The sequence below is a fragment of the Myxocyprinus asiaticus genome, chromosome 11 (assembly GCF_019703515.2).
Source record: "Myxocyprinus asiaticus isolate MX2 ecotype Aquarium Trade chromosome 11, UBuf_Myxa_2, whole genome shotgun sequence".
In the NCBI taxonomy this organism is placed as follows: Eukaryota; Metazoa; Chordata; class Actinopteri; order Cypriniformes; family Catostomidae; genus Myxocyprinus; species Myxocyprinus asiaticus.
Window position 1 is genome coordinate 1,437,014 of NC_059354.1, and position 22,615 is coordinate 1,459,628.

Below are 22,615 nucleotides of genomic sequence, written 5' to 3' on the forward strand. Positions count from 1 at the left end.
AACTTTTGCCCAGGCCTAATGGCCGACATCTATGATGTGTGTGCAAAATATCATGAAATTTCAAGCATGCCAAGTACTTCAAAAACATGTGAATATATATAAAAAGGAATAATGACATTTAATGCATTGCCATGGTAACACTGTGTAAGATATCAAGAATCCCTTCAGAATTTTAAATCTGCACTGTCTTGACATTATTCAAAAAAAATTGGAAGCAATTCAGGTAAACATAAGAGGGATATTTCAAAGTCTGTTAAACGTGCCACACTTCCTTCCGCCAGTTGGTGGTGCTACAGCCATGACCCACAATAGCCACATCAATGTGATCAGCCCACAAGGCCAAACATTTGGCTCAATTTTGATGTAAATCACACACTTCCTTTTTCCTGTTTTTTGTCATTAATGTATCGCGTCGCCATGGCAACACCATGCAATATATCAAAAATCCGTTCGCAATTTAGCATCGTCAATGTCTTGGTATGATGTGGCCCACATTTGGTACCTGTGACATGAAATCCCTAGGAGGAGTATTTCAAATTGCAGAGCATGCATTTTTCAAACAATACAAAATGGCTGACATCCTGTTGGGCGGAGCTTATGACCGTCAGTGTAAAAGTTGTCCGGCTTGATAAGATCTATATGTGTACAAAGTTTGGTGACAGTAGCTCAAAAGGGATGTGCTACAGAGCCCCCCAACATTCCCATCTTCTAGGTGGCACTACAGAGCCCCCCTGCAACTTTTCCCAGCCCTAATGGCCAATGACTATGATGTGTGTGCAAACTTTCAAGAGTTTTCACGCATGTTAAGTACTCCAAAATTACCAAAAACCTTGAAAAGAAGTAGAATAAAAAATAATCCTTAGAAGAACAATAGATCCTCCGCACTTTCAGTGCTTGGGCCCTAATAATAATAATCCTTAAAAGAACAATAGGACCTCTGCACTTTCAGTCCTTGGGCCCTAATAAATAAGCCTAATAAATTCCCATGTGTTCCCAAAAAAATTCTGCCAAATGTGTGTTCTTATCGAATGTTTTTGCATTGCGTTTTGGTAATACAGTTTATGCTGCTTAAAGAAAATAAAATCAAACTTAATTTTAGGTTCAAGTTGTCATATTTTATCATTTAATCACTATCATCTTTGTTTCTTTAATACAAATATATATATTATATATAACATAGATGCATTCACAATGTATAAGAGCAGACTGCTCCGTAGAATTAAAGTGAAACTCACAGCAGCTTCTGAGCTGATCAGAGATCATTTGCAGCATTCTCATAGATGACATTATTCTTGCAAAAAGTTTTCATATGAATGAAACAGAGAAAAAGGAGTGATATAACTCTTGTGTTCCACGAGACAGGGTCCCACTGCATGCCTTTGAACAAACAGCGAATCAGACACGAGCAATTACGGCTTTTCTTTTATCTGTTCTTATATAATAAAAATATAGTAAAGTTTCTTCAAGTGCGTGTCTAACTTCTTTGTGACTAACAGCATTTCTTGTCATGTGTGACTCCGAGATGTCTTACAGGTCACCCGCCTGTTGCGGTTAGATGGACAAATTTACTCACACATGAAATACCTGCATTATAAAAAATAACTAATGTTCATAAAATCACTTGCAGAAAATGCTCTTAAATGCTAAGATCAATAGTTATTGGCAAATGAGGCCCAGAACTCTATGCATGTGTGTGACTTGGAGAAGCGCTTTCATTCTCGTGAACAACAGAGCTCACTGCGCACACATATGAAATCAGACGCACATCGGCAGCTTTTCTTTCATCTGTTCTTCAAAATATAATCACACATGTTGCGTCAAATGCACGTCTTTGTGTTTAATTTCTTGTCATACAGTATATCACTCCATGAAATCTTACAGGCCGCCCTCTACAGTGGCTGGTACATCAGCAAAATTACCCTCCACTGCGCATAAAAAAATCAGCATTTGGCAGGTGTTAATTTCAAACCTTGTTCACCAGGAGTAGGCTGTATGACAAATTCAGGAGAAAGGAAATCAAAACAGTGTCTATGACTTCAAGCTTTGCAATCACACTGACACTTCTGCATGAAAATTATCTCTAGAAAGTTTTAAACGATCATGTGTTGGTGAATGGTAAGACACCCGGCAAGCCACTTGATTTTTTATTTTTGTGGCTCGCGAGTCATAGGTTCCCGACCCCTGTCCTAATGTAAATAAAGTCCTAAAATATTTTCTTGTTCAATAAGTCTTCACTCGGAAATATGTCACAATACAGTAATAAAGTCGATTGTAACTTCCGTTTCATTGTGACTAAAGTTTTGCACTAAAAGCACTCAATACTGACACTGAGGTCAATATTTTGCGGCCATCCTTAGTATCTATTCTCAATTTGGCCGGGAACATCAGTGCAAAAGCGACCTTCCGTTGATGTAAGAGTTTCTTGCATTCCTTGAATCTATTACTTTTCTCTCTTGTCTAATTCGCAAAGTCTGGGAACAAGAAAATGCTGTGGTTCTTCCAAGCCTTCCTTTGCTCCTCGCCTAACGTAACACAAGATCTTTATCGGATGAACTCAAGTTGGCCAGAATTAATCGGGGCCTGTCTCCCTCTGTGGATCTCCGAGCTGGAACTCTGTGAGCTTGCTCGATTTCCAGCTTATGGCCTGTTATATCGAGCAGACTCTGGAAGAGCTTTTCTAGGAATTTCACCATATCTCAGCCTTCTTCGTTCTCAGGAATTCCAACAATTCGGATGTTGTGTCACTAGCTATGATTCTCTAAATCTTCCAACTTTTACAAAACGCATTCCAAATCTGTCTTGGTTGCTAGCGGTTTAGCAGCTAATACCCTCTCCAATGACTCCAGATAATCGATCCGTTTCTCAATGTCCGACACTCTTGTAACAAACTCTTGAACAGACAGCTTTATCCCGGATCAGTGTACTGTTTACTCATGAACTGCTGTGATTGACTCAATGTACTGTTGACACGAGAGCTGCTGTCCCCAGATCAGTGTACTGTTGACTCGAACTATAGAATGGATCATCTTCATATGTTGATAAAACGGTAATACAGTCAAGTCATAAACATATTTCCAGAATTTTGTATGTGTTATAATTTCTGCTGTTCAGCAAAATACACCCGAAACATAAATTTCACACCTTAATCACACGCATACTCAGTATCAGCAGCTCATCAGATCTCAGTATGTCAGACACCTCTGAAAGAGGTGATTCTCAGTTCAATGTATTGTAGACTCGAGAACTGTTGCAACCAGAGCGTTCAGTCCGATTTGTGAACTAGTTGGAGCGGTTCATTGCAAATAAGATTTAGGACAAACAGATATAACCAGTTCTAGAATCATATTACTCCCGGTTATCAGCTCATTTTGAGTCAGAGTGTCAGGCGCATCTGAGAGACAGGTTAAGATAGAGGAACTTGTGGATCAGTGTTGACTCGAGAAGCAAACTGTTTCAAATGATTCAGTCTGATTTGGTGAACTGTTTCAACTCGTTCACAAAAAGAACCGGTTCAAAAGAACGATTCATTCACGAACTGGACATCACTAGTAACAAGTATCACTTTACAGTGCCGTCTGTGCACTGTTTCAGTAGCGGTCTGGACCCATGGACAATAATTTACATCTGATTAATGATGCTGACAAACTTTAACAACCACTGAAACAGAAAAGGACTTTTCTGCCATCATTTACTCACCCTTGTTGTTCAAATCCTTGACTTTTTCATCTGTGAAACACAAGATTGAGGGTTTTGCCTGTCCAAGCATCAAAAGCACACATCAAAGCACCATAACACTCGTGCCTTAGATTCGAATTCTTCTGAAGCTATATGATAGTGTTGAGAGAGGAACAGACCAAAATGTAAGTGTTAATTCACCTCTTCATCCATTTGAAACATAAGCGCTGTGAGCGCACCTGACATCATGAACGCTTTGGGCTGTCGAGAGCTGTGCGCCCAGGACGCGCTATGATACAAGGTGAAAGTTTAAACAAGGCTGGAGAAAAGGTAGAAGAAAAGAAATTGCACACATTGGTTCTTTTGTTTATTGTAAGTATTTTTGCTGAATGTGTGTAATGAACGAGATTTGAGGAAGGGCCAGTATTCCCCTCCACGCCCCCCTTACAATACATTCACTAGTTTCCTGTCTTATCTTGTAATCATTATAAAATCCTACTTCTGGCTGTAGTACTGACTCTTTTAATTTAATTGATTGTTAAGTGTCCATGAACTTTGGAAAGGTGCTATATAGATAAAAATGTATTATTATTATTAAAGCATATCATTTTGTGAACTGCTGTGCTGTACCTCCATCGAGGTATAAAAAACACTATATTATTAGCCTAAAAGTAATAACAAGTTTTAATTACATCCTAATGTCACTGTAATGTTATAAGTCACGTTTACTTTTAATAAAAAACTTAATTTAATAGTGATTACACATCTAATAACATTAGCGTATATGAACAGAGCTGTTTATAATGTCTCATAACACACTCATTTTGATCCTGTGAATTATTTACGATAGCTTTTACTATGACTTCAATACATTTTAAATATGAAATCAGTATATAAATGAATTAACGTTCAGTTATTTGCTTCAGTTTACCTTGGAGCAAATGTAGGTGTCGTTGCAGATGTTATATGTTAATTTGGGAATGAGGGCTGACAGTTTAATCCAGATTTATTTAAAGATTATAACATTTTTTTTAATTTTTTTTTAAGAAAATCACTGCGTGTATCCTCTCTGGGTAACTCGTGTCACTATTACAAACAACAATTCAACTACATTTTTTTTTTTAAATGTTTTGGATTATTTTGATAAAATCCCACTTAAAAGTACTCAAACACACATTACTTTCATAAACTGTTGTTGGAAAATAGCTAACGCATGTCAGAGTAATGGCGGCAGTTGCTAAGACAGAATTGGTCTTTTAAGGCGGGGCTTAACGGAGGGTCAATTTTACAGGGCTTCCTTAAGATCAGTTAGTTGAGTTATTAAGGCAACCCACTGTCCAATTAATTTTACAGATACTGTATGTAGTTTTTTTTACATCCCTTATTTATTCATTAATTAATTTTATAACTAGTGATGCACGAGTGTATTGGCTGACGATTATTTAATTACAATCATAATAAAAAAGGGAGCAGAAAATTGTGTTGGACATTAGCCTAAAACTCATGCTTTGTGTGAAAGAAAATGTCCCTTCCTTAGAAATACTATGATTTGGGTGACAATGAGCTTATTTACATCACCAGAATGCCATTTATTGTGAGAAAGCTGCTTAAGGCTCAAAATCAAAAGTGCTTTTTGTGTTAGTGTTTAGCTTATAACTGAGAGCAGTTACTCTGGCACATGGAAGACATGCAGAGACAAAGTTATTTAAATTTCTTTTGAAGTTGTATATATAAAGGAATATTTCGGGTTCAATTCAAGTTAAGCTGAATCAGAGACTATTAAGATGTGCCACTTCTATTAAAACTGGAATGCCAAATGGTCAATGAATGTAGAAAAGGAAGTCCCACTTACAGGTAAAAGAGCCAATCACCTTTTAGATACTGACATCACCTGTCAATCAACTCGAGAACACACATGCGCATTAGCTATACAAACCAGGAACATTTTATTTTTTAGTGTAATCTGAGGTAAAGAAGCACATATTATGCTAAAACTTGTACGATTTTACTGCAGATTTTAAATATGTTCTTTGATCGTAATCGTGACCAATCGTTTTGGAGATTTCACACTTTCCCCATTCAAGTACATCGGAGCTGCACTGTCATGCTGCTTGCTTAAATAGAAAAATAGCGTTCCAAAGATGGCCACCGAGTGGACTTACTAAAAATATTTTGGCTAGAGACTATTTAACAGAGATGAAGCACTTCTATATAAATTAATGGGAGAATTTTTAACGGCCAACGGATGTTGAAAGGGAAGTCCCGCCTCACAGGTAAAGAGCCAGTCAACTTTTAGATAGAGAGATCACCTGTCAATCAACTCGAGAATGCGCATACACATTAGCTGAACTAATGTCGTTTGGTTACATAGAAAAATAATTGCCCAGACTCTCCGGGAGCATTCCAAAGTTGGCCACCATGTGGACTGACTTCCCTTGAAAAAGGACTTTCCTTTGGCTGTTTGCCTTCGACAGCATTTGTGGCCTATTGTTGATTACCACAAAAAAATAAAAAATAAATACAAATGTTTTAAATATGTTGGTAAAACAAGCTCAGTTGACAGTTATTTTCCATGGCAGCATAGAATGTAAACAAAAGTTAACCTAGGGATCTGCAGCACTGATAAATAATATAGACCTTATTCTTTGATTTTTAATAGGAATGACAACGAGGCTTTGAGGGAAAGACTCACGGTATAAAACGTCATTGTTACTTGTGTAACCTCCATTCCCTGATGGAGGAAATTACACATTGTGTCAATGTAGTGACACTAGGGGTCACTCTTGGGAGCCCGAGACACCTCTGGTCTTTGATAAAAGGTAAATGAAAATTGGCGAGTGGTATTTGCATGCCACTCCCTCGGACATACGGGTATAAAAGGAGCTGGTATGCAACCACTCATTCAGGTTTTATGCTGAGGAGCCGATATAAGGTCCGGCCATTTCAGCGGGTAGTTCAGCGTTGTGGCAGGAGGGACAAAATGTCTCGTTCCCTCCATCAGGGAACGAAGGTTACACAAGTAACCATGACGTTCCCTATCTGTCACTCACTCGACGCTGTGTCGATGTAGTGACACTAGGGGTCCCTATACGAAACGCCACAACTGGCCGAACTGTGTTACGTGAACTGGCGGTGTGTGGTGGGCAGACTACTGTGTGCCTCATAGCCAGCACACCAAGTCGACACGTAACCTCCCCCAACATAGTTATGAGTGTCGAACGGCGAAGTCGACTACCCAAAGATAGAGACAGGCTTAACCCAGTCGTGGCCTCTTTTCCCCTTCTCTTTTTCCACTCCCTAAAAAAGAAGGGGGATTATCCGACTGGGCCGCCAGGTCTAGTCGGGGGGTGTCCCTCCCAAGGGGAAGACACTGCAGAGACCACACCTCGCCCAAAGAGAGGGGGGATATTTAAGTGGAAGAATACGTCACATGGTCTTTCCAACCATGTTCCAACCTTCAAGGTAGATCCTGCCCAATGGGGGAGGAGTTACTACAAACATGGAGACTGGGGCAGAGGGGTTCTGCCCAAGGAAGATGCAGTTTGCCAGCAGGGAAACGAACTAGCGGAAGATAAATATTGCATGGGGTTAGCCTTACAGGGAACCGCCACATGCGGAGCACCTACCCCAGAACAGGGCTCTTAGCGCGTGTACTGGGCCAGCAGCGAGTCTCTCCGTAAACTCGACTGCCACAGGGCTTGGAGGAAGTCAACCAGGGAACAAAGTTTGTGAACACTACTGGGAATTAATGGCGCACATCCAGCTCCAAGGGAGGTGGAAGGCGCTATTTGCAAGCGATACACCCGGCCGGCTATCCCGGGCTTATCCACTTGTGTTGCGTGCCACTGCGCATCTCTGGGGATCTTCGCATCGGGAAAAACACCATTTAGCGAATAGACGCCACTTAAAGGCATACAGGCACCTCGTAGAGGGGGCCCTAGCTTGAGTGATCATGTCTACCACCGCGGGTGGTAGACCGCTTAGGTCTTCCGTGTCCCATCCAGGGGCCAGACATGGAGATTCCAGAGGTCTGGGCGCGGGTGATAGAGGGTGCCATGTCCCTGAGAAAGAAGGTCCTTCCTCAGGGGAATTCGCCAGGGGGGAGCTGTCGCAAGGAGTGTGAGGTCCGAGAACCACATCTGGGTGGGCCAGTTGGGTGCTACCAGGACGACCTGCTCCTCTTCTTCCATGAACTTGCACAGGGTCTGTGCAAGCAGGCTCACTGGAGGAAATGTATATTTGTGTAGGCCAGGGGGGCAGCTGTGTGCCAGCACGTCTATGCCGAGGAGAGCTTCGGTGAGGGTGTACCAGAGTGGGCAGTGGGAGGATTCTTGGGAGGCGAACAGGTCCACCTGTGCCTGTCCGAATCGACTCCAAATCAGCTGGACCACCTGAGGGTGGAGTCTCCACTCTCCCCTGAGGGAAACCTGCCGTGACAGCGTGTCCGCTGTAGTGTTGAGGTTGCCAGGGATGTGAGTGGCTCGCAGCGCAGTGCTGTTGACTCCGGAGGAGGAGACGGTGGGCGAGTTGTGACATACAACGAGAGCGCAGACCGCCTTGGCGGTTGACATATGCTACCGCTGCCGTGCTGTCTGTCCAAACTAACACGTGCTTGCCCTGGATCAACGGCCGGAACCTCTGCAGGGCGAGCAGAATTGCCAACAACTCGAGGCAGTTGTTGTGCCAATGCAGTTGCATGCCCATCCAGAGGCATGAAAAGTTTCAGTGGAACCACTGTTCCCTGTTTGAATGCCTTCAAACAGGCCAGCACCGACTGGGCACGCTCGTTCGTAAGGCGCACCGTCAAGGAGACTGAGTCTAACTCCAAACCGAGAAAAGGGATGCTCTGAACCGGGAAGAGCTTGCTCTTTTCCCAGTTGACCGGAAGCCCTAGTTGGCTGAGGTGTGAGAGCGCCAGGTCCCTGTGTGCGCACAACATGTCTCGAGAGTGAGCTAGGATTAGCCAGTCCTCGAGATAGTTGAGAATGCGAATGCTCACCTCCCTTGACGGGGCACGGTCAGCCTCTGCGATCTTCGTAAAGACGTGAGGAGACAGGGACAGGCCGAAAAGGAGGACTTTGTACTGATACACCTGACCCTCGAATACAAACCGCAGGAAGGGTCTGTGTCGAGGAAGGATCAAGACGTGGAAGTACGCATCCTTCAGGTCTAGCGCCGCAAACCAATCTTGATGCTGGACGCTCGCCAGAATGCGTTTTTGCATCAGCATCTTGAACGGGAGTCTGTGTAAAGCCCGGTTCAGTACTCGCAGGTCCAAGATTGGCCGCGACCCACCGCCTTTTTTCGGTATGATGAAGTAGGGGCTGTAAAACCCTTTCTTCATCTCGGCTGGAGGGACAGGTTCTATCGCGTCCTTCCGTAGGAGGGTAGCGATCTCCACGTGCAGGGTGGTGGCGTTTTCGCCCTTGACCAAGGTGAAGTGAATACCGCTGAACCTGGGCGGGCGCCTGGCGAACTGAATCGCATAGCCGAGTCGGACGGTCCGGATCAGCCACCACGACGGATTGGAAAGCGCGAGCCACGCGTCTGAATTCCGCGCGAGGGGGACCAAGGGGACAACTTCGTCGGATGAACCAGCAGGTGGGGCCTCGCGGCGGGGCAGAGCGTGAGGTGCCACAGCACATCGTGGCCATGCTGAGTCTAGGGACATCGAAGCACTTACCTGGCTCCTTGTGACCACCCACGGAACAGCCTGGGACGGGGGAGGAAGAGGCCTGTCCTCGTAACCCATGGAGACTGCCACATCGGGGGCAGCTGTGTGCCACAGCTGGGTGCTCAGGGGCGGAAAGGGCACCGCTGGAGCGTCAATCCTGCAAGAAAAAGCCCGTGGACGGTAGTCGTGGTGATGAACGTACGCACTGGGTATGTGACCCAGGGAGGAAGGAAGCCGCTCTTTTGCTGAATGGGTACCGCAGCCACTTGGGCGTGCGGCGAAATCATACAAAAAGGCAACAAAAGATTTTTCACCCAGCCCTCCACCGGGGGATGGAGTGGTCTTCCTACCAGCTCCACGTGAGTGGGTTCTCTCGTCCCTGGGTTGCCCATCTCAGGGGCGCTTTGAGGACCTCTGTGGGTTCCTCGGCGCCGGCTGTGAGACGGATGTCGTCGGCTTCCTGCGGTGGGCTCCACGCTGGGGCCGGGCCGAAGGGGCGGGCTGTGGTGGAGCCGGTGCAGTCACTGCAGGGGGACGCCCTTGGCGACGAGCAGACGGGCTGCGGGATCTTGAGTCGTGCCGGGGAAGGATGTGCCGGATTGCCTCCGTCTGCTGCTTCACCATCAATAACTGCTGGGCAAAGTCCTCGACGGTGTCGCCGAATAGGTCCAGCTTGGAAATGGGGGCAGCAAGGAACCGTGTCTTGTCGGCCTCACCCATCTCGACCAGGTTGAGCCAAAGGTGGCGTTCCTGGACCACTAGTGTGGCCGTCGTCCGCCCGAGAGACCGCGCCGTGACCTTCGTCGCCCGGAGGGCGAGGTCGGTTGCCGAGCGCAGTTCCTGCATCAAATCTGGGGCGGAACAACCCTCGTGCAGTTCTTTCAGCGCCTTGGCTTGGTGGACCTGCAGGAGAGCCATGGTGTGCAGAGCAGAGGTGGCTTGTCCAGCTGCACTGTAGGCTTTAGCCATCAGGGACAATGTGAGCCTACAGGGCTTGGACAGGAGCTTAGGGTGTCCACACCAGGTGGCGGCGCTCTGCGGGCATAGGTGCACCGTGAGCGCCTTATCCACCGGGGGAATCGCTTTATAGCCCTTGGCCGCCCTGCCATCGAGTGTAGTGAGAGCGGGGGAACTGTGGAGTCGGGGCCGGGCAGTGAAAGGTGCCTCCCACGACTTCGTCAGTTCCTCATGCACTTCTGGGAAGAATGGCACTGGAGCGGGGCGCGGCTGCTTTGAGCGGCACCGCGAGCCCAGAAACCAATCATCAAGCCGCGAGGGTTCAGGGGAGAGCGGAGGGTTCCACTCTAACCTGACGATCGCGGCCGCCCGGGAAAGCATGTCCGTCATTTCGGCATCGGCCTGTGACTGGGCGATCGTCCCCGAAGGGGGAAGCCCAGCTGAGGCTTCTGCGTCCGACTGGACAAGCCTGCTCTCCGATGCTGCGCTCGAGAGCTCATCATCTTCGCGGGCTCCGAACAAGAAGCCAGACTCGCCGTGAGACGAGCCGGCGAACTCATCCGGAAGCCCGATTGGGGCAGACGAGCATTCTGGTGAATGGGAGGTCCGCGGGGGGATACCCGGCAGAGACGATCACATTGGGGTCCCCAAATCGCCCCCAGTACTGGCCTCATACGTGTAGGTAGAAGGACTGAGGCGGGGAGCCGCTGGGGTGACCGCAACGTTGCCATGGTCGTGTTCTCGCAGTGAGAACATGAACATGAACATTCACAAACGCTGCCTCCATGTGGGTCACGCCCAGACACGAAAGACAGCGATCATGACCATCCGAAGTTGAGAGATAATGACCGCAACCAGGAATAAAACACAATCGGAAAGGCATCTTTGAAAAGATGCGTCTTTAAAAAGACGTTCCGTGTGTGCACTCTTTTAGAGAAATATATACTCTTTTAGAGGGGAAAAAGGCTCTTTCAGAAAATATACTCTCTAGTTTTTCTGCCATAGCGCCCAGGGGCGTTCTCTGCAGTGCACCAGTGCAGAGGAGGGAGAAGCTGCTGAAATGCGCCGTCAGATCCAGCAGAGGTGAATGAACAGTAATATTCAGCTCAATGAGCATGACCGTTCGGCTCCGAAGAGAAAATCTGAATGAGTGGTTGCATACCAGCTATTTTATACCCGTATGTCCGGGGGAGTGGCATGCAAATACCACTCGCCAATTTTCATTGGCCTTTTATCAAAGACCAGAGGTGTCTCGGGCTCCCAAGAGTGACCCCTAGTGTCACTACATCGACACAACTTCGAGTGAGTGACAGATAGGGAACTGTATAAAGCTTCTAGATCACATCTGATTTTCCACAAGTTCTTTATGTATTGAATGTTCTTGGACAGATATTTTATCAATGTTTTGTACGTGGAACGATCCAAAAACACTAAAATGCAGTACAGCCCCTTGAAGAGATTGTAAGTCTATCCCTCACAGTCTCTTTGTCATTCCCTATTAGAAATCAAAGATGGCGCTAGCGTGAACAAGGTCTATAGAACTGGATTGCTGATGACATAATAACGGTGAAGCCTCTGTGCCACCGTATTGCTATGTACAAACATTCCAGTGTGCCTACTGACTTAATTAATAGAGAATCTTACATTTTCAGTGAGTAAACATTAATCATTCAATCACCGATTTTATATCTGAAATCTAGATGTACATCGATACAACGCAAACAACCTACAAATGTAATTATTTAAGTTGAGAATTTTTCCTGTTTCTTGAAAGCAAGAGCGAATTATATGTATCTTATCAAACAGTATACCTCAAACTAACTTTAGTGGCAAACAGATCAGCTGAATGTAAACAAGTTCACTGAAACTGAGGTAAGATAAAAACATACATTTTCAGACGTATTTATTGTGAACATCACAGTGTTTGTTCAGAGTTACTTGTTATATGTTTTCATCAAAAAGTGCCTTTATCTCATGGTCGTTTGAAAATGAGCGCACTCTCTCTCTCTCTCCCTCTAACACACATGCAGTGGGCACATAGAGAGTGAGGGAGACACGCAATACTGATACACTAGGTTTAAATGGCAAACGAATACATATTTATGACATGTATCCACGTATGACAACAGAGAGCACATCACTATAAAAACAGGCAAATCCCAGACTTTTAAGGCGATTTAGAAATCCTGGTCTGACTTTTTTAAAGTCCCTCCGTGGGAAAGGACATGTCACTCTAAAACAAGCAGATATTACAGACTTTTCTACTTATATCACAACTTGTGGACAGTTTTGCCGCTTCCTTTGGTGATCTTTGTGCTGTCCTTATAGGCTGAACACCGGGGGCAGGTGGATGCTCTGACATCACGATCCGCATATATATTCTGCCTCATAACAAAGATTATCCATAACAAGCAAATTAAACATTAAACATAATTGTCGCTAGAGGGCGAAATGCGACTGTCATATCCAGAGATGGGGGCGTTTTCGCATGTGCAAGATGGCCGTTCGAACACTTCCGGTGGCTTCACCTCCTGTGGTAGTTTACCGTTGTGTCAGCAATCCAGTTCTATATATATATATATATATATATATATATATATATATATATATATATATATCAGCGGTCTGCGGTCTTACATTTTGATCTTAAAATTAGACCAATCTAAATTTGTATGCAACTGACTGAAAAAGTTAAGACCAGTGTTAAATGAAAATTTTAGACTACTAACTAGTCTAAGACTAGTCTAAAACAGATTTATGCAACCGGCCCCTGGTCTTCTCATTTTTCATTTCCATCTAATTTCTCTCCTATAGGAGACAGATAATTGGGAGATCATTGAGGGGCTGAAGATTGGACAGACTCATGTCCAGCGTCCAGAGAAACATGAAGGCTTCATGCTGAAGAAGAGGAAATGGCCCCTGAAAGGCTGGCACAAGGTCAGAGTTCACTGGCACTGCTCTACTTTATAGTTACTATGACAGCTTTGCCCCCAAAAAAGTCTGGACCATACTGCAGCATATTCTGGTCAAGAACTGCCAACTTGGAGAGGAAGAGCTGACCAAAACATAAGAAACCAAAACAGAATATTAAGTTCTGCTCGGGAATATCAACCAAAATTCTTAACTTCTTTTTTCAAATTGGTTTTGGGCACTTGACAGCTGGTCATACTTTTCTGCCTACAACCGACATGACGTGCCGCTTGTGTCTGCTGTAGACAGGGTGTGAGACCGACTGGCCTACTAGCTAAACCCCAGCTTTGCCAGGCTTGTAGACCATTAAATCAGCTTTGATTGGTTTAAGCTGTTTTTTGTTGTTGTTTGTTTGTTTGTTTTTCCAGGTGAGTAATGAATGGGTGTAGAGATATTTGGGGCTATAATACCTACTGTAAATATTATTTAACTGTTTTTCTCCTCTCGTCTTCGGCACAGCGCTTTTTCTTGCTGGACAACGGGATCCTGAAATACTCAAAATCTCCTGTAGACGTGAGTTTGCTTTTGGCTGTTTAATGATCTGTCCATAAAGACCTCCTGTGTGTGTATGCAGTGCTGCTGTGTTAATAATAATGATGAGGTTAGAGGGACGATTAGCTGTGATTGGCTGTGTGCTCTGGCTGTAGCATGACTCCGAGTCAGCCTCACTGCACCATCACTACAAAATCGCCCTTTACAGCACAATGTACTGTATGTGTGTGTTTGTTCATTTGTGACTCAAAGTGCTTTGGATCTTTGTTTAATCACTGTTTAATCAGTGAAGAAGTAGGTTGTTTAAACTCTGAAACTGATGTTTCTTAGTGCTGTCAGAACCACTGTACTGGATAAAAGTGAAGCAAGAGGGACTGAAACAGATCTTGCAGATTCACTTACTCTTGTGGTTTCTCATGCTGGGCCTCTCTTGTGCATTTGCCCCAGTTTCAGTTGCCGTTCAATTATGATATTGTGGCATACAGTGTGCATCGTATCCAGCCCTGTATGACTGTTTAGTGTGCAGATAGATTCAACCACTTGACATAAAGATTCATGAATCCAACGGAGTGCAGTTGGATGTGAAATGACTGATGTTGTGTGTGTGTCTGTATCAGATTCAGAAAGGAAAGCTTCATGGCAGTATAGATGTGGGGCTGTCCGTCATGTCCATTAAGAAGAGAGCTCGCCGTATAGATTTGGACACAGAAGAGCACATCTACCACTTGAAGGTGTGTTTAATTTGTATGTGCATTCATTTTAATAGCATATGGGTGTTTCTTCAACACATGCACTTTTATGTCCATGGGGTTAGACATAAAAGTTTTAATAAACTAATAAATAGTTTTATTAAAACAAACATATTTTAACATTTAACTTTATTATTTTTGTTATGTGAAGGTCACATTAAAACAGACTAAGAAACTTTTTTACCATAACACTTTTTACCAATCATCTTTTATTCATCTACTTTTTAAACACCTTTATGTATAGATTTTTTTTTTACCCTTTTCTCAGAGCCAAAAGTTCAATGTTAAATAGTAAAAAAAAAAAAAAAATATGATTAATATTTGTTTTTATTTTTCTTTTTTTATAAATTGTGAAATAAACAAACCATTTCAATATTTTTGGTGTGAAAATTATTAATATATTGATATGAAATATATGACATGATTTGTGAAGAAAACAAAGAAACTTCAAGGTAAAAATCACTTGTGAGCAGAATATTTTTATTGGGCGTAATTTACAAAAAGTGAAAAAATGATTTAATTGTGTGTATTTAGGATACCTAAAATGCCATCTATGAAATTAGCCTCAGCAAGACAATAGAGTCCAGAAATGTTTAAAATATATTTTCCACCACGTGAAACAGTGATTTGAGATGTGGTGGAAATGACATTTTATCATTATGGTTCAGGAAAAAAATGATAAAAATGACTCCTGTGATACATGTATCCACTGCTGGACAAATGAATACGAGACTCTTTGAAATAAAGTCTCTTTGTAGGTCTGTAGACATACAAATTTTAAAAGATTACAATTTTCTTTTAATCGTTGAGTCAGTGACTCATTTCACACAAGACACTCATTTGTCACCACCTTCTGGTATCACCAGAAATGGTCACTGAATCATTAAATGGATCTGAATAGTCAAAACACTGGAGCTACTTGGACACATTTAAATCCCACAGTGCACAAGTACAAAGTAAAAATGCACATTTGTCATTATTGTACGTGATTAAACAATTTATTCAAGACTTGTGCTCAGTCTTTTATTTTCATGTGTTAAGCAGAATCAAGTGCTCCACAAGATGCCCTTTATTTTTGCAGCTAATTTTGCAAAATGTTGCAATTATTTCGCAATAATTGAATCTTTAAAACACTAAAAATATTAAAAGTAAATAACATGTATATATAAATATAATACTTATATCATACTTACTGTATATATTAATATAAACTGTAATATATTAATACTGCACAGTAAGTGTTGGGTCTGTGCGAGCCACCTACTGAAAGCTATGCCCCCCCCCCCACTCTTTTAAAATGACTGCTGTGCCCCTGGTTTTAAGGTCCACACAGCACCAAAAGTGCCCATAGTTTAAGAAAATATCCAAAAAAAATCAATACTTGCAGAAAGTAGCCTAATCACAAGGGACTCCGTACTTACTCATGTCTCTCCCTCTCTTTCAAGGTGAAGTCACCAGATGTTTTTGACATCTGGGTGTGCATGCTGCGTCATCATCGTTTGTTCCGTCAGAATGAGATCGTTCGTTCTCCTCGTGATGCTACGTTACGGACCTTCCCTCCGTCTGCCAGCGCAGAGTCACCGCAGACCAACCCCTCCAGCACACACCAAAACAAGGTCACAGCCACACATTCCTGTCTTCTGTGTTCATTTGGATGTCTGTTTGGATTAGAATTTTTATTTTTGGGTGAATTAACCCTTTAATGAACACAAGGGAAAATTACATTTTCATTTATATGGACTTTTCTTTTCTTTTTTTTAAATACAAAATGATATATAGTAGCTTAATAAAAACCATTATTTACCTTCAAATATTTTACTTAAACAGTTTTACGTGAATGAACAATGTGTGTATTGAATAATACATATTACTAAATGATTACTGTGGGATCCATTCAGTTTTATTATTATTATGTAATAATTAATTGTCATTATTATTTTGAGGATTAGATTTGTTTTATTCAGTATAAAAGTAATATATTTCTGTCCTATGTACTTCACGTTCACCTGGAGCATTTATTTTAACATTTCACCTTTACATGGAGCTTTTATTATGACACTGAAAATGCATTGTGTGTTTACTAGTTTACAGTGTTCAGCATCTGGTGAAACACTGTCATTTCCTCATTTTCTTTTATACTGTGCCTCATTGTAGATGTGTAGAATAACTTCTAGCGGCTACTGTTTGGAATTGCGGGAATGCTTAAACCTTCATTACTTTTCTTTCACGATGCACGTGAACTGCTCTAAAAGTGCTAAAAACACGAGCCCATGAGCCCCGTGTGTACACAACAGCACGTCATTCAAGCGCACGCAGACTGTACATATCTGTATTTTATCATCTGCAGCCCTTTGCAGTTTAATAATCACATATATGACCATATTGGCAATTTTAATGTTATTTTTTTTATTTTATTTTTTTTAAATGTATTGCTTATATCGTCAGCAAAATCATCGTGATTATATTGTGAATATTCGCTATATTGTCCATGTCGTTCCAAACCTGTATGACCTTGTGTCTATGGAACACAAAAGGAGAAGTTCTGAATAATGTTTGCACTGCTCTCTTTCATACAATGAAAGTGAATGGGGACTGTGGCTGTTGAGCTTCAAAAATGATATAATGCACATAAAAGTAATCCATACATCTATATTTGAAGTGTCATGTAACAATACGATACATTTGTGTGATGAGCAGACCGAAATATTTACAGAAAGTTGATATCCTCTGAAAATGATCCCCATCTTCCTGTCTCAAATCTCATTCACTCTTGCACACATTCAAAGCTGTTGCCTCAAGGTCCGATGTTCTAGGTTGGATGTTAAACATCATTGGTTCTCATTTCTTTCATGACCAATTGAGATTTGCCAGATTTGAATATGCACAAGCGTAAATGAGATTTCAGAGGTTAGATTTGAACACTTAGTCTAATTTTAACCACTAATAGTTCTAAACATAAATAACTAATATTGCCATTATATACATTTATTTTCTGTTAAAGCATATTTTCATGTACAGCTCCTTTGAAACAACATCTGTTATGAAAAGTGATATACAAATAAATTTGACAATTTTGTAATTTTTCAACAATTCCTTTAAAAAAATATTACAATCTTCAAATTCCAGAAACTGTTCTGGTTTATATGAACCACTTTGTGGTGAGACATGCGTGACAGTTTCCATGTGAATGCTTTTTAGTAATATTTCACCCAAAGGAATAGCTCACTCTTTATAATTTACGTAACAGTATAGTAACAGTAAACATACACAGTTTTTACAAGACACGATGGACCCTCAGTACACCAGAGCAGAAGAGAAAAAACATTGGCTTATCGTTTATCAAGCGCCAAAACAATGTAGCAGTCCAGTTCTGGCTACAAAGTCCTCTTTGCAGCCAGAACTTCTTCAGAATGTCATATCTTTGTGGCACCTGTGCAAAAAACAAGCTAGATGCAGTGCAACAAATGAAACAGAAATGCATTTTAAAACATTTTAAATTACATATTTTTTTATTTCGTTATTATTGAGTGAGAGCACATGCGAGAAATAAGCTAGGCCTTTTTATTTTTTCATTAATTCAAAACCCAAACTCAACCTGAACCCAAACCCGACCTGAATTTTCCTGAGAAATAGGCCATTGCATTAAGATGTCTGAGAACCAGGTCTATTCTCAGTGCAAAGTCTAAACTGCATTTACTGCATATGCAGTTTGGGTATTCCACCAATAAGTTGTAATAAAATTAATGTCCAAACTCATAAAATATTGTGGAACATCAATGTTTTTATTTACAATTGTATTTATGATCTAATTTATATTGGTATTTTTCAATCTGTTGTTGTAAAGTGATTTTTACATCACTGCAAAAGAAGCTGATGAAAAAAGTCGGAGAGAGTAAAATGTTTTGATTTGGTGAGGTAGTTGTTCTAAGTGTTATTTGAATTTAGAATATTTTTGGTTTAAATTTTTCGTGTTTCAATAAATGAATTTAATTTGTAAAGCAAAATCAACTGGTAGTAGAAAAGTGCATGCAAAAATCCACAGCCTAACCTAGAAGGTCAACACAATCACTGTTAATACAAGCCATGATTTGTGTGTCAATAGATCAATTTGAATAATAATACTTACATTCCCTATAATTTAACAGAGCCTACATCCAAAACCTGAACCACATTTTTCATGAGTATAAAAGGAGCAGGTTTCTATCATTAAAATATGCATGACATGACACAGTTAATACACAAAAGAACATAAGTCCATATTTCTATTCTTCTAATTCATTGCATACAGCTCATTTACACTACCAACTTTTTATGAATGCTGCTTGAGGGAATGAACTATATGACAGGACGCTGGCAGTGCAACAACCAGAGAAGAACCTCAGAATTAAATTGCACTTGACCAAGCCCATTAGCGTTTGCATGCATGATTTCACCAAACACACTTGCACCTAGAATTAGCGCATGCTCGCACGAAAATAGCAAAACTTCATGGCCATGTCCACTGACTTTGCGCGTATGACGTATCACATAGCGTTCTTAAAAAAGGGCCCTTATTGTCAATCTCTCTCGCTCTTATCACTCAAGTGCCAATGATAACAGTACTACTTTGCGCACCAATGATACATCCATGCTGACCCCAGTCTGCACTTTTATAGAGCTTCATTTAAAAACAACAAAGGTCAGTGGAAAGCTTCCATTCAGATGGGTAATTAAATATGTGTATGTATGTGTGTTCATTCAGCAGGTTAAACCCAGTTGTCTGCCCTGGCAGCTTCCTCCATCCTGCAGTAATGGCCAGAGTAAAGTGGCGGCCTGGTTGAAGGAGTCAGAGGAGATGGATAAATGTGCAGAAGGTAATGCGCTATTGCATTAGTAATGATTGCGATTTTATTGTATGAATGAATCTCACAATATAAGTCCAGGGGCCGGTTGCATAAACATAGCCATTAACTTATGACTTCATCTAACAATTAGTCTGACTAGCTAAAGAAGCCATAGAAAGCCGGTTGCATAAAACAAACTCACAGTTGTCTTTAGTAAAACAGTCTAATTTCAATTGGATTATGAGAAAATTAAGACACTGAACAGTTTAAAAATATGGCCAACTGTAGATGCTCAATTCAGTTTTAATTTGCTGAAAATATTTGCTTTTTAGAGGAACACAATGCTTCGAAATTGATTCTAAAGAACAAAATTAGTGATTTTAACCCAAATAATAAAAAACACAAGACACTTTGTTACCATCATAGAAATCAAAGTCTTCTACAAAGTCTCAACTCAAGCCCCTTTCAGCCCTCAACTGAAGCCCCCACCAGCTCAGCTGACAGTTATTTTCCATGGCAACATAGAATGTCAATGAAAGTTAACCTAGGGGTCTGCTGTCTTACATTTTGGTCTTAAATTAGACCGTTCTAAGTTTTTATGCAACTGACAGAAAAAGATAAGACCAGATTTTTAGACGACTAAGTAGTAAGACTAGTCTAAAAAAGTTTTATGCAACCGACCCTAGGTCATATTTCCCCTATGTTTTATATATATATACATATATATATATATATATATACACACACACACATATACACACAGTTGAAGTCAGAAGTTCACATACACTTAAGTTGAAGTCATTAAAACTAATTTTGTTTTAACCACTCCACAGATTTCATATTAGCAAACTATAGTTATGGCAAGTCATTTAGGACATTTACTTTTTGCATGACACGAGTAATTTTTCCAACAGTTGTTTACAGACAGATGGTTTCACTTTTTATTGACTATATCACAATTCCAGTGGGTCAGAAGTTTACATACACTAAGGTAACTGTGCCTTTAAGCAGCTTGGAAAATTCTAGAAAATGATGTCAAGCCTTTAGACAATTAGCTAATTAGCTTATGATAGGAAGTGCACTGAATTGAAGGTGTACCTGTGGATGTATTTTTAAGGCCAACCTTCAAACTTAGTGCCTCTTTGCTTGACATCATGGGAAAATCAAACGAAATCAGCCAAGACCTCAGAAAAAACATTGTGGACCTCCACAAGTCTGGATCATCCTTGGGAGCAATTTCTAAACACCTGAAGGTACCACATTTATCTGTACAAACAATAGTATACAAGTATAAACACCATGGGACCACGCAGCCATCATGGAAGGAGACGCATTCTGTCTCCTAAAGATGAACATATTTTGGTGCGAAAAGTGCAAATCAATCCCAGAACAACAGCAAAGGACCTTGCAAAGATGCTGGAGGAAACAGGTAGACAAGTATCTATATCACAGTACAGTTGTGCTCAAAAGTTTGCATACCCTGGCAGAAATTGTGAAATTTTGGCATTGATTTTGAAAAAATGACTGATCATGCAAAAAAAAAAAAAAAAACATAATGATTACAGAAATCACCCAAATGGCCCTGATCAAAGTTTACATACCCTTGAATGTCTGGCCTTGCTACAGACACACAAGGTGACACACACAGGTTTAAATGGCAATTAAAGGTTAATTTCCCACACCTGTGGCTTTTTAAATTGCAATTAGTGTCTGTGTATTAATAGTCAATGAGTTTGTTAGCTCTCACGTGGATGCACTGAGCAGGCTAGATACTGAGCCATGGGGAGCAGAAAAGAACTATCAAAAGACCTGCGTAACAAGGTAATGGAACTTTATAAAGATGGAAAAGGATATAAGAAGATACTGTTCAATCACTTATTAAGAAGTGGAACATTCAGGGATCTCTTGATACCAAGCCAAGGTCAGGTAGACCAAGAAAGATTTGGCCACAACTGCCAGAAGAATTGTTTGGGATACAAAGAAAAACCCACAGGTAACCTCAGGAGAAATACAGGCTGCTCTGGAAAAAGACGGTGTGGTTGTTTCAAGGTTACGTGTGGGTTTTTCTTTGTATCCTGAACAATTATTCTGGCAGTTGTGGCTGAAATCTTTCCTGTGACGTGGCATGATCAGTTCTATTTTCAAAATCAATGCCAAAATTTCACAATTTCTGCCAGGGTATGCAAACTTTTGAGCACAACTGTAAAATGAGTCTTATATTGACATAACCTGAAAGGCTGCTCAGCAAGGAAGAAGCCACTGCTCCAAAACTGCCATAAAAAAGCCACACTACAGTTTGCAAGTACACATGGGGACAAAGATCTTACTTTTTGGAGAAATGTCCTTGTAACATCTGAGCGGTCTCCTGCCCACCAGAGGGAGCCCTCACCTGAATTCTGAACTGTCACTTCCTGTTTCCTGCCACATCAGTTCCTGTAATGTCATTTCCTGTTTGCCTAGTATATAAGCCATGCATGCTCATTCCCATATTGCGAAGTATTGCCAGATCATCTGCCTTACCAAGCGTTTATATCATTGCCTTACCAAGCGTTTATATCATTGCCTTACCAAGCGTTTATATCATTGCCTTACCAAGCGTTTATATCATTGCCTTATTGCCTAGTGTTTTGACCTGTTTGTTTTGACTTCTCTTTTGGATCTCCCCTTTTGCCTGTTTGCCTGGTTGGACTGCTTCACTGTGTTTGTGACCTCACTGCCTGTTTTTCTGACACTGTGTTTGGATTTTGATGGACTGTTTGAATAAACATCCGCATATGGATTCTTCCTCGGCTTCCGCCTCCTCATCATTACAGAATACTTCACCTACTATGAATCCAGCGGAAGTTTCTCAGCTTCAAGCGGCGTTTGCTTATCAGAGCGAAATGCTGAAGAACTACCAAGAGCATCTCAACAAACTGCAGTCGGCAAACGATCATTTGACCCACTATATTCGATCGCTTCCTTCGGCTACACCACCAACGGTAAGACTGGCGTTGCCAGTCAAGTTTGATGGCTCTGCGGACAATGTCGTGGTTTTATCAGACAAGCACGCATTTATGTTGAAAGCCAGAGAGATCAGTTTCAAAGTGAAGCAAGTAAATGTACTTTTCTGATGTCATTGTTATCTGGTAAGGTGATTGATTGGGCTGCAGCGGTTTGGGAGACGGATTCACAGTTTCGTTCCTCCTTTGCATACTTCTTACAACTACTCAGAGATGTGTTTGAATATCCCGAGGGGGGAAAGGATATTTCCACACAATTGTTACACATGTCTC

At 41.6% G+C, this 22,615-nt stretch overlaps 1 protein-coding gene across 3 annotated transcripts in view; it reads left to right on the plus strand.

Annotated features, from left to right (window-relative positions):
- The window catches only part of osbpl6 (oxysterol binding protein-like 6), a 367,626-nt gene that overhangs the window by 162,501 nt on the left and 182,510 nt on the right, over nucleotides 1-22,615 (plus strand). For 2 of the 3 annotated variants that reach the window (XM_051710487.1, XM_051710486.1), the window contains 5 exons: nucleotides 13,121-13,243; nucleotides 13,736-13,789; nucleotides 14,386-14,499; nucleotides 15,963-16,133; nucleotides 19,259-19,370. In XM_051710487.1, coding sequence (XP_051566447.1) covers nucleotides 13,121-13,243; nucleotides 13,736-13,789; nucleotides 14,386-14,499; nucleotides 15,963-16,133; nucleotides 19,259-19,370 — 574 coding nt within the window. The remainder of the gene's footprint in view (nucleotides 1-13,120; nucleotides 13,244-13,735; nucleotides 13,790-14,385; nucleotides 14,500-15,962; nucleotides 16,134-19,258; nucleotides 19,371-22,615) is intronic. The other variant, XM_051710488.1, reaches the window with a different exon arrangement.